At 34.9% G+C, this 12,347-nt stretch overlaps 1 protein-coding gene across 4 annotated transcripts in view; it reads right to left on the minus strand.

The window, feature by feature from the left end:
* The window catches only part of SLC4A7 (solute carrier family 4 member 7), a 95,953-nt gene that overhangs the window by 23,327 nt on the left and 60,279 nt on the right, over positions 1-12,347 (minus strand). For all 4 annotated transcript variants that reach the window (XM_026057295.1, XM_026057294.1, XM_026057297.1 and 1 more), the window contains 4 exons: positions 6,463-6,578; positions 4,929-5,086; positions 2,896-2,983; positions 1,149-1,295 (listed from right to left, as the gene is read on the minus strand). In XM_026057295.1, coding sequence (XP_025913080.1) covers positions 1,149-1,295; positions 2,896-2,983; positions 4,929-5,086; positions 6,463-6,578 — 509 coding nt within the window. The remainder of the gene's footprint in view (positions 1-1,148; positions 1,296-2,895; positions 2,984-4,928; positions 5,087-6,462; positions 6,579-12,347) is intronic.

Below are 12,347 nucleotides of genomic sequence, written 5' to 3' on the forward strand. Positions count from 1 at the left end.
GCTTATCAGCAGTCCTCTATTTGCCAAATTCATCTTTTGTTGAATACAGATGACTAGAACAACACTAGTACAACACTCCAAAAAAGATCTTACCAGTGCCTTGCACAATGGAATTCATCTCTCGTATTTCCAGAGGAAATATCTCCCCTGACACACGCTGAAACAAAGTCTGCCTTTTCAAGACCACACAATGGTCACAAGGCCTAGAAAGCCAAGAATTTCCCCCCCAGCCAGAGTAGAGGCCTCTCATTTGTAACAAACACTGACCTTGCTTTATAACAAATACAGTATACATTTGATGTATAAATGAGAAGTCATTCCTCTTTCAGCAAGCTCATGAGCGCCTCAAAATTCTCAGCCAAGCTTACATTCCTGAAAAGCCTTAGCCATGCTTAGTTTGGAAACAAATTAAAGTGGCAGCTTCATGCTATTTATGAGATAAACTGCACTGCTGTCACCCCCTTTATATTCCATCCATTCTCCCAAATCATCACATAATTCAACAGCAACATCACCCTTCGGAATCAAGAGTACTACTTTCTCTTACACTTGATCCTTGCAGCAGGAATTCCCTCAGTTATAAGGGGGGAGAGAGGAAAGAAGTCCGAGTCCCTCTGAGGTCCAACCTCCCCATGGCTCTCATTCTAAGCCTTGTAGCACAAATGAGTAACGTGATCCATTTTCATCTATTTCATAAACTTCCTGTAAACATTATTTGCTAGACAATATACAGCATCAAAATGATTTTCAGCCAATGCTGTATGCAAATAAAGTTTTTGTAAGTAGTACAAGGTTCTTCTGACCACTGTTAGATTAATAATCACATTCATACTGTGGACCCAGCTACAATTTCAGACCAACTCACTTAGATCACAGACAAACTCACTTCAGTATTACAGAAATAAATACAGTTTACTTGAAAAAAAATCAGGATACTGATTCAACACATTTTTTTTTTCTCTTAAATGAATGATCCACTTTTTCTTCCAAAGAATGCTTTGGCTTTTCAGATACTTTACTGAAGTTCATACTCAATATACATTTTTGTATGTTTTAACTTGCATTTGGAAATAATGCTTTCAAAATAAAAATTACTGGGCCTAGCTAGTGGATTTCCAATCTGCCCCCCCCCCCTTTTTTTTTTTTACCTGGGAAGGAACACTTTTTGGTGGCTCAATTCGTATAGATGGATCCCACTCTCCTGGAGGCAGGACTGTCACTTGGTCTAAGAACTCATCAATTCCTGATAATAAATCATTTCGGTCTTTAGCTTTATAAGCAACATCATGGAAAACCTATAAGGAGAAAGTACCCACCATTCAATTATTTATTTTTAAAAGAGGAATGGATGACAAGAGACACTAAATTATTTTTAAAAAGGAATGAGATGGGAAAAAATTTTAAAGGCCCTCTATAATCAGGCTTTTACTTTATTCACATACTTTTGCATTAAGAACTATCTATATGCACAACCTTACAGAACATAAAATAAGGATTCTACGTTTTAACCTCAAAAGGAATATTGAATTTATTTCTAAAATTCATAAAAAAGTTAATCTTCAGAATTCAGTAAATCAGAGTAATGTACTCTTGCCAAGATAATTCTGCACTACAGTCACAATGTCACTGTACTGTGCTAAATCGGGAAAAAAAATTAACACAATCTTAAAACCAAAACACAAATTGTTAAGAACTTTATTTATATACTATATATCCTCTAGTTTAATTCATTCTAGAAGACTTAAACACATGAAAGCAATCTCATTTCCTTCTACTACTCAAAAAAAAAAAAAAAAAGTATTAAAACTACACTCAGTTTCAAAGACCACAACCACACAAACTTTGAATTGATGGTTTAAAACTAAAACAGGCAGTATTTAAACAAAACAATCCCTGAATTCTGAAGCTGCATTTTATATAGAACAACATTGTTAATTTTGGTATTAAAAATTGTTCCAGAAGATTATCCTAAATTGCCTCTACACATACTGGAACCTGAACTATTTGTCTCCAAAGACCTGACCATGAATTCTAATAACCATATATTAGAACTTTTAAGCCTATGTAGGTCTTTTTAGACCAGTGAGCAATTAAAATTTTCTATTTCAATGATCTACAGCACTGCTAAAAATTGGTCTACTTAAAAAATTAGAAGCTGCAACTAAAATTAAGTTAAGATTCAGTTCTCATTCAGAACAAATACTGTATCATGTGCTAACTAAGCAATTATGAAATGACCAATTTCTGGTTTAAATTTCCAAAGTTAAAACTGCTCCAGCATAAAGAAATACTAAAATTTCTACTAGTTCACCCTATTCATTATCAGGGATTCAGTAGGTGGCGCTCAATCCGAAGTCAAAATTGGAACAACATCCTAATTTTGCTCAGTAGGATAAGAAATTGTTTTAAAAAGTCCTGATTCCCCTATGCTCTTTAAGGCTGTCCACCAGAGCTCTAAGCCTAATAAATACTTAGTCAATGCCTAATAAAATTCTGATTTTGATCATTCGATCCTGCTTTTCTAAAAATATCTGTGATGACTCAATTGCATGCATTCTTAAATCTTCTGTCCTAAATAGTTATGCAGCTTGCTGTGTGCTTCATATCAGATATATTTCTGTTTAATAGCAGGAAAATGAAATCCATAAACCATGGCTAGAATATCTTTTCTGAAATATATTTAGGATTTCTACAAGAAAGGCAAGGGAAAAAAAATTCATTTACCACTATCTAATTCACTGAACTGGGGGGAAAAAAACGAGTTTTTATTGTTCTTCATTTAACCAGTTTGGTTCCTTTTCTCTAACCTGTCATTCCAGGATATATTTAAAAGCAGTCAGTAAATACATTATTCTAGACTTCTTTAACTACATGTGTTTGAAATACATCACTCACATCATCTGTCATAAGCGTAGCTATTGATCTTCCAATTTCATGGTACTGCGGTGCTTTGCCTGCTGGTCCCAGCAACAAAAACAAAAATCTATGGAGGAAACAATTGAGACAAATCAATAGGGCTGGCTCATTTCAATATAATCAGAGAATTCTTTCAAACTAATGTTTCAAGAAAATTTGATGATGAAGTAAAAATTTGTTCTTCACAGTTTCAGATCTTACAGACTGCTGCAAGACTAAGACAAGCCTCAAAGTCATTACTGAAACTTTAATACTGAACCAAAGTTACTCTGAAACCTTAGTTAAGCCTAATTTTTCAGCAAGGTATGATGCTATAATTGGAACAGAAATCCACAGGCTAGAGCCCAATGAAAGTTTCCTCTGGATTACAGCCTTTCTGACACTCTCATTGACAAAGGTTTTTAGAGCTATATGACCTGTTCTCTAGCCTCTTTGCTGATCACCTTTTCACGGGAGTTACACCCCTCTCACTTGCTATGTCCAGGTATGTCACCTAATGGATGCACAGATGCATTTCAGGAAACACACTGGCTATACCCATATAGGCATAGCCTGGTCCTGTGTCAGTGGAAAGGAAGGGAACCTGCATTTTGGACACCTAACAAGTGACAGTGACACTCTACAAGACATTTTGGTCTTGTAACTGGGAAGGAATCCAACCAAGGGATGGGTCACAGCGCATGGTCCCAGGTGGTCTCCATTTCCAACCACAATCATTTTCACAATTTTTTTTTTTTTTAATAAAAACGGGACCATGATCTTATAAACAAAAGGATATAATCAAAGAGTCAGCCTCAGTAATTCTTTTCACAACCTTCTTACTACACTCTATGAATATGAAATTCCTAAGTTCAACACATTTGAAAAAAGTAGCGCTTTTTTCACTTCACAGTATAAAAATCTCAACATTATTCTTTCTTTGCAAGCTGACTACCCACACCAAAATTGAGACTGCATCTTCAAAATCAAGTTTGCTATTTCCAATCTGTAACTTTTCACTATTTTGAAAAAAACAGGACGGGATAATTTTAGCTACAATATTTTGCTTACCCAAACTTATGAATTTCATGTGAAACATTACGAGCACAGATGTCAACTACTCTCTGAAATTTCTCACATCCCTTTAAAAGAATACTGGCAAAATTATTTTCACTTTTCATTAGAGTACATACACTGAAAACCATGAAGATAAACAAGCACTATGATCATTTTAAAACATAAAAATCAAAAATGTAAAAATCAAAAATAGGTGTCAAACACCATAGAACAGTCCAATTCATCAACATGCATGGAAAATGAAGTGTTTGTTCTCCACTAGGACTGAGGTATGTGTAAGTCCTGTCACGAAGAGATGAGCTGGGATCCTCATCATGACACTTGCATTTTGGTCATGTGACAAATATACACAGTCACACGTGGTCACAAGACACACGAGACAGTATGGCAGGGGGYGAGCTGGATGACATGTTCTGGCAGATTCAGAACAGATTCAGCCTATCAGCTGCAGATTAGTTACCGCAGTGTCAATCATGTAGATCTGGGTATATAATCCAAAAGATAAATTTTTTCACCATCTAGATTATTCATCTAGACATAAATTTTTACATAAAGAACAGTGTTTCACACTAGACAGACTTTCAGGCTCAGTGGACTCTTCCTCCCATCATGTTGTGCTGCAGCTAAGGGAACTATAACACTCCTCATGCCCATCTTTAAAATGGCAACACAGGCTTGGAAGACTCATTGCTTTTTCTTCAGGTCATCTATCAGTTTCAATTTTTATGCTTGCTTAAGACAGCATTATTTTTTATATTTAAAGCATTCAAAGAATTTTAGGGCAGATCTCATTACTACAAATTTTGCAGCAAATGACCAGCAACATGTTAGACAAAAGTTACATTTCCTGACTCGGTGAGTTTATCATCTAAATTTTGATATGTACTCTTTTTGAAATCTTAAACGTCATTAATTTATTGTATAAGTAAAACCCAGCTTTCTGGGCATTTATTTACCGTGTAGGAACTGGAACCTCTGTGAGACCTGAGAGGAGCACAGCAGGGGAGAGCCTCACAAATGCAATAATAGGTCTTTCTAAAAAATCTACTTCTCCCACTAACACATTTGATGCTTCCGCTCCTGAAGGAATTTTCCTCATGAAGTTCATATCAACCTATTCATATAAAGATGAAACAAGTGTTTATTCCCCTTAGCAGAAATTCTGTAACATAATTTTAAATATATCAGTATTTAGCAAACATTTATTCCATAAAGAAAAATGTAAAAGCAAATAAAATATCCCACCATACATAAAAAGACAAACATATGTATAAAATGTCAGCCAGCCATCTATTAAACTATTTTCTAGAAGTTAGCATTACTACTACCTATTATATACTAAAAGCCTCCAAACTGCATAACCACCTTTTTAAGATTACTTATCATGACAAACATTCTATGATAGCACATAACTTAACAAGCCTATGCACAATTAACTAAGGAGAGTCCATGTAATTACACGTTTTCTAGAATGTAGCTAGTTATTTCACGGCTTCATATTTCATATGTTAGAAAAGGTATAGTTTTGCAAAAGAATTTTTTATGTTTTTCATCCATAAAAAAGATAACTGAAAAGGTAAACTTCTGTTTCTGTATATAATTACAGAAGAGCATTAGAAAACGGTACAGTACATGAACTCTTTGTTCACATATGCACACACACACTGCTATCTAGAGAACTTACAGATGGCCTCTTGAGTCCCATACCAAGTGTGCCACAACTACAGTGCCAGGAGGCTGACTCCTGCCCAACAGGAGACAAGGCAGGTGTACAGAAGGACAGGCCAAGCAAAAACATAAAAACTGTGACAGAGGAGCAGGAATAAATGGCACCTGCCATGAGTAGATGAGAACTACAGTGTAAGTTACCTTTGCTTAAGTGCAATTATTTAACTTGGCAAACCAGTTTTCTTACAATCTTTCAGAGTACAGATGACACTACAGAACTGAGTTTTATAATAACAGCCAGGCTGGAACTTGCCCAGCAAATTTAAATCATAAAAGAAACGGAAAGGATTTACAGTAATACACAAGGTTTGCTTCAGAAAGTGATAATATACACTCCTAATGATTGAGATGTGCAATAGCTTTTGTGCAGCAAACTCATTAGAAGTGCAAAACAAGTCCCCTTTAAAAGCCCCCTTTGCCTCCCCCAAAAAACAGCAAGTCCTAGAAGAAAACCTTAAAATACCATCTATAAAATTGTTTTTCATAAGAGTCTTTATAGCAGATCTGAAAATATCTCCCTCTGTATGAGAAAGTACAGTGACCATACTCATCAAGTTACCAAAATACTGAAAAGATCACCTAATGAAATAGAAAGATCAGTACCACTGGGGAGACTATCAAAACATATGACACATTTAACCTATGCCACCTTCTGACACTTATACAAGTCATACTTAACTAAGACAGCAATAACAACCACCACTTTTTTTTTTTAAACATAATCCCATTGTGCTGAATCCTAATACATTTAGTGCTATTTACCTTACTAAAATCAACGGTGCTGTTTTCTCTGCTTCCTCCTGTTCCAGTACCTTTAACATCTCCACATTTCCCAGTGTCTAAATTCCCAGGTGCTGACTGTGGAGATGCTAATAGCCCTAAATTAAAACAAAGGAGATAAATTCAAAATAACGTTTAGAGCGAACCAAGTATGCAACACTACGAAAACTCAATGTGGCAGCTTGCTCAAAGCGAATGTGCAAGTTATTGAATAAAAGTGCCCTACATTAGTATCATAAATGCAACATTAAAAAGTCATTATGGTAAAAATTTTGACATAATGGAAAAAATAAGATGTTGCCTAAATGATGGCCATTTGCAGAACAGTCACCAGAAGAGTGACTTTAAGGGCGGTAAGGGAGGGGCGCCAAGAGAAAAAACGTGTGTTAACATTCAGTCTTAACCACCCCAGTACTTGGTAGACAGCATCTTCACTATATTTAAAAGTCCTCAAATACCCAAAGCAAACACCTCTGTTGCCTATTTGCTGTGTAGTGGGTATTCCAATTGTGAAAAGTCTAGAAAAGTCTCAGGCTATGAGTATTAGAGATGATACCCCAGTTGGGTAGCTACATCTGTACAAGTAGCATAGCACAGGAAGGGTCAACAGCTTGCAAACCATGATTTAAATAAACCAATTGAAGCTCCAACTACAGATCTGACCAGATAATACTATATAAAAGGGGGTCTCAAACACATTAGCTAAGAAGGCACTTCCAGTGAAGTTACTGAGTTAAATGTACAGCATCCCTCTAATATCTGCACTAAGACATAGCAGTTTTATGTAGCTTGCCAAGCTACTAACAACACTGAATTGCAGGTTCACTGAAGGGTAAAAAAAAAACACACACCACAACACCACACACACACAAGAAAGCAGCACAGGTGTTCATATACTGAATTCCATGTTGCCACAGTCATCCCTAACCAGCTAGCATTTAAAAGCTGGTCTGGGCATGTATAACCAAACTGAAATACCATCTTTTGGATTACAGAGCTTTTCCTTGTTCAGTTTAATGTGCTCTAGAAGTGTATTTTGCCTTGCTTGTCTATACTAGACCTTTTAGATGTGGCGATAAACATGCTTTAACATGCTTCCAAAACCACATCTAGACTAACCCTGAAGTTTGAACTTTGTATAACATATTAAATGCTTGTTGTAAAGGTCAACATCACTCTAGTCAAAATAAAACCAAAGTCCTCATTGGTTACTTTTTGGCTATCTGCTGGAAACATAGAGTGGCCTCCCTCCATGTTTACTATTTAACAATTTGACTTTTTTTTTTTTTTTTTTTTTTACATTTTTTAATTTTTTTAACATTCCAAATTACAGCTGAATTCACTTTACTTGTTCTCCAAATTTGTTTAAAAAAACTCAAGGAGCATTTAGCACTTTCATTCTTCTAGGTCACAGGAATACATATGATATGGGTAGCTTTTCCTGAAGCAAAAAGATCAAAAGAAGTTAATAAGCCATAATTTCCTTTGTGAAATCTAATATGTACAAGTAATTACCTAGTGCTATATAAATACTACTTTCAGTAAGCTAAACCAACCAAAAAAAAAAAAAAAAAAAAATCACATTCTATCCTTCTGCTCTGAGATGTATGCATTGTTCACAAGAATAGCTAACTACAATCAACCACCTGTCAAATTAGCTGTTTGAATATTTAATTGTATGAGATGTTACACTGATGTTACAACATGTTTGTAGATCTAGAGACAGAAGAGAAATGCTAGAAATTCTTTGGAGAAGAAGAGTGAGGGGGACATCAAAGTACATATACAGATAATCACAGGGTCATTTCACATTTTTCCCCACGTAACAATAAAGGCAATAAAAGGCTTGTGATTGATAAAAGGTAAGTAATAACGCATCATTTTGAACTTTTCTTTTCATGAGTGTCCCATGAATAAGAGCAAGCAGACACTAGAATGAAAAGTGGAAAGACAATCAAAAGGAAGATAGAGAGCAAGTCTACTGGCCATTTCTCCAACCTACCTGGTTTAACCCCAACATGCATGATCAGTGGAAGTTGGAAAAAAAAAAAAATACAAGTTTTGCATTATGTTTTCTCAAATGTGCATAGAAACAGTGGTCTCAATTTCATCCCTAGACTTCTACATACTAGCAGAAGGATAATTTACTACTTCAGTACTAAAGTGATATTGATTCTTTCAAAAGGTTGCTTTCAAAATTTCCCCAAACAGTAACAGTCAAGGTTCATATTTCTTAGCATTGATACAGGAATATGTCCAATTTAAACTAAGTATAAATGATTTTCCTTATTGTTGTCTAAGAGTTGGATGCAATGCTGTGCTCATATGAGAATACTGCTTACTTGCTTCAGACCTGAGCAAGCATCTCTGTATGATATTGCATTGCATTATACTGATGAATCACCTTATATTTTTAGCGAAATGTGGAATAAAAACATTAGTTCTAACAGTGAAACACTCTTCCTCAAATCTCAGACTAATAATAGAACTTATTCCTCTCTCTTCTCCAATTTGGTAAATACTAATTCAGAGGTTAGTGCTAAAAAGGCAACTACCTAGTAGCTTTTCCAGATTGAGGCAAAAATTCCCATAGTCTTACTAAAGTACTGAGGAAATCATTAAGAGTGCATAGTACTCTTAATGTTGTAATGCAAGTGCACACCTGTTTCCTTTGAAAGAAAACTGTGGAATGAGTCTTGAGCAAGTGCTCCTATAGTGCTTCCATGAGCTCTTTTATACTTGAAACTCTGAAGCAGTCTCAAAACCTCATAAAATAATCCAAGATAAAGTACTTTCCAATGACACCTTCACAAAAGATCAAATGTGTTTTCTAGTCACTTTGGCTTAATTTAATACTATGTTCACAAAAATCTAATATAAAAGGTCTACTAGAAAAAGAAGCAAGAAGAACACAGACATTTGCCTCCCATATCTCTGCTTCAGTAGACAAGAAAACTTTGTCAGGGGAAAGAAGATGAGTTCAGCACCTAAGCATGACTGTCCCAATATAATTAGGTGCATATATGCAAAATTTATGAAAAAGAAAACTTGTAAAGGAAAATCATATCACAATCATGTTTGAGGAAATAAAAAATAATTTTTTTAAATAAATTCCTATGAAGTCTTATGTGAAAAAAAATTTTGAATGGTTTATTCCTAGTAGGCAAACACGCAAACATTTCTGAATTCCTATTTTCACTAAGTAGATTATTTTAAGAACAAAATTGTTCTAAATATTATATTACTTTTATTAAGTTTTAAATACATTCAATAAATAACAAAGACCCCTTAACACATTTATCTGCTAAAGCAGACTGCTGTTATTCATAGACATTAATAAAATTTAATGATGCTGGTGAATTAACAGTCTTGAACTTTAGCTGTAACATAGCTCTCCTCCCAACTCTACCTATGGAAATCATTATTCAATGGTTCCAAAGACAGAAAAACAAAAGCTGTTCTTGAACAGATGACAAAAGAAACAAAAATTACTGAAGAGAACCCTTCACCTGGGATGACTTATTATAAAACTGATAACTGGGTGACAAAAATCAAGTAGTTATCTGAAAATGTGTCCCTTCCCTCTTTCACATGAAGTCCAGTAACCTTCCAGCTACATATAAAGAGGGGAAAAAAAAAATTTTGTCTAGCACAAGGATAAGGATAGAAGAATGCCAAATAGAAGTCATTTATTACAAAATTACCACAGTTCCTAATGCTCACAGGATGCAAATCCAACACAATCATTAAGGTGTGAAAAGGTATTCAGGGTGCAAAATTCTGAATTGTTAGGGAGGAAGTACAGGCCATTATCTTTAATGAWATGGATCTAGAGAAATTTTCTTTTGACAAGGAAGAACACTTCCTCATGTGGGTTCCCTTCTGGGTCTGTCTCCCAGGATAGGCATCAGTCCAGTCACAGCCCAGAAGCCAGAATCTGAGAACATCTTCAAAGACATTTCAAAGGAAAACACATCTTTTTGTGGTCATACGATTTCTTCTATTAAAAGGAGAAAAATCAAACTAAACCAAAAAAAAAAAAAAAACCACACACCAAAAAACAATAAATCTCCTGACTTCTTTTATTGGTCTTTCTCTGGAAAGACCTTTATGGATGAACTGGGAAATCATCCTTTCCAGATTTTTCCTTTATAAAAAACATTCTCTCAAGGCACAAAAGCAATCTGAAAGCAACTTGGAGATGGTGGTGGAAAGCTTTAATAGCGATAACAACACAATCTAGTATTTCATCTTCATTTGCTTGCTTTCTCTTGGGTTCTAAAGATCTTGGGTCTGGCATGTTGTCATTCCTGTCCGATGAGTAGAAAAATGAGAACTGCAAAACCAATTACATCTGTTACTTTACTTTTGTTTTTTAAATACCGTTAAAAGATCACCCATGAGAATGATCTTTATGTAAATTCTCTTAATTTCCCATAAGGAAGGCAAAGAAAGACTTTTTTGCTGGCTTTTTTAATTTTAAGCAAAGAAGGGGCCCCTACTCCACCTCCAGATGATAGTCTACAACACAGTTTGCTGTTTAGTGACTTGCCTGCAAAATGTGAAAAGGCAGATAACAGTTCTTTTCTCTGTCAGCTTGCTTTCACTGCTGTATGTGACTGTGTGTTTTTTCACCCGGAAACTGATTCTGGCTTGGAGATGAATAGATATGTTGGAAAGGCCAAAAAAAAAAAATATATATATATATATATATGTATGTGTGTATATATATATATATATATATATATCTCCAACTGTTTAAAAAAGTTTTTCACATACCCAGACACTTTGCAGTACTTCTGGTGAAACTAAGTTTCCATAATTTTTAAAGCTTATGCTGTCTTATCAAGTGAGGAAGGAAGCAAAGAAAAGCCTCACTGATGATCTGAGTGAAAACTGCTCACTTTTTTTTTTTTTTTTTTTTTTWAWAMACACATAAGCAGACAAACATACAAGACAGATTTTGGCAAGATACATTTCTACAAGAAAAAAAAAAATCCAGGAGTAGCCCATTAGAGGCTAAAAAGAAAAGTGATCTCTTTAAAACAAGATTTAGCCAGGAGAATCCCAAAGTCTTTAAGTAGGTGGTATTTTGCAAAAGCAGAAAAAGTATAACAGCATGCATAATGCATGAGTTATGAAACATCTAATAAAAAAATGATTAAAGAAACTGTCACAACTTTTCATCCTCTTTCTTTCAATGTATCTGTCTTTTTACATGGAAGGAATAATAGCCTAGCAAACTAATAAATTGCTGAGCTCTGACCTATGATTATAAACTCTTACTTACCTTACACTCCCTTAGCTTATCAAACACAACAAAACAATAATGAAGCCTCCGATGCAGAAAGCTACCTGCAATCAGTTACAAATAAACTGAATCTGCCAGTTTCATCATAAACTACTACTGCTTTTAATAGCCCTGGTTTGTAATAGCACAAAAGCAAAAATAAAACTGCTCAAAGACTTCATAATACAACTCAGCTACCAACAACACAGATTATTGCAGCCTTCCTCATTCTTTCCTTATTCCTCTCCAATACTTCACTATATCTTAGACTATAGATACCTCAGGACAACAAACACATGTTTAAAATATTACTACATCCACTGATGATTAAAAAGGAGGGGGGGGTGGGGGGGGAACTGACATGGATTGAAGTAAGTGAAAGGAAAAGGCCACCATTTTTGACATTTTGATTATATATGACTGATTTTAAAAAATCCTTTTTAATTACACATATTAAGGTTAATTAAAGAATACTTTGGCTGGCTTTAGCTAAAAAGCTAAAAAAGTTAAGAATGCCAAACAAGAAAACAGTCACAATTGAGAAGAAATAAAACATGCAGGCAGAGGTAACAGTTAT

Source organism: Apteryx rowi, unplaced genomic scaffold (genome assembly GCF_003343035.1).
Source record: "Apteryx rowi isolate R43461 unplaced genomic scaffold, aptRow1 scaffold_138, whole genome shotgun sequence".
NCBI lineage: Eukaryota > Metazoa > Chordata > Aves > Apterygiformes > Apterygidae > Apteryx > Apteryx rowi.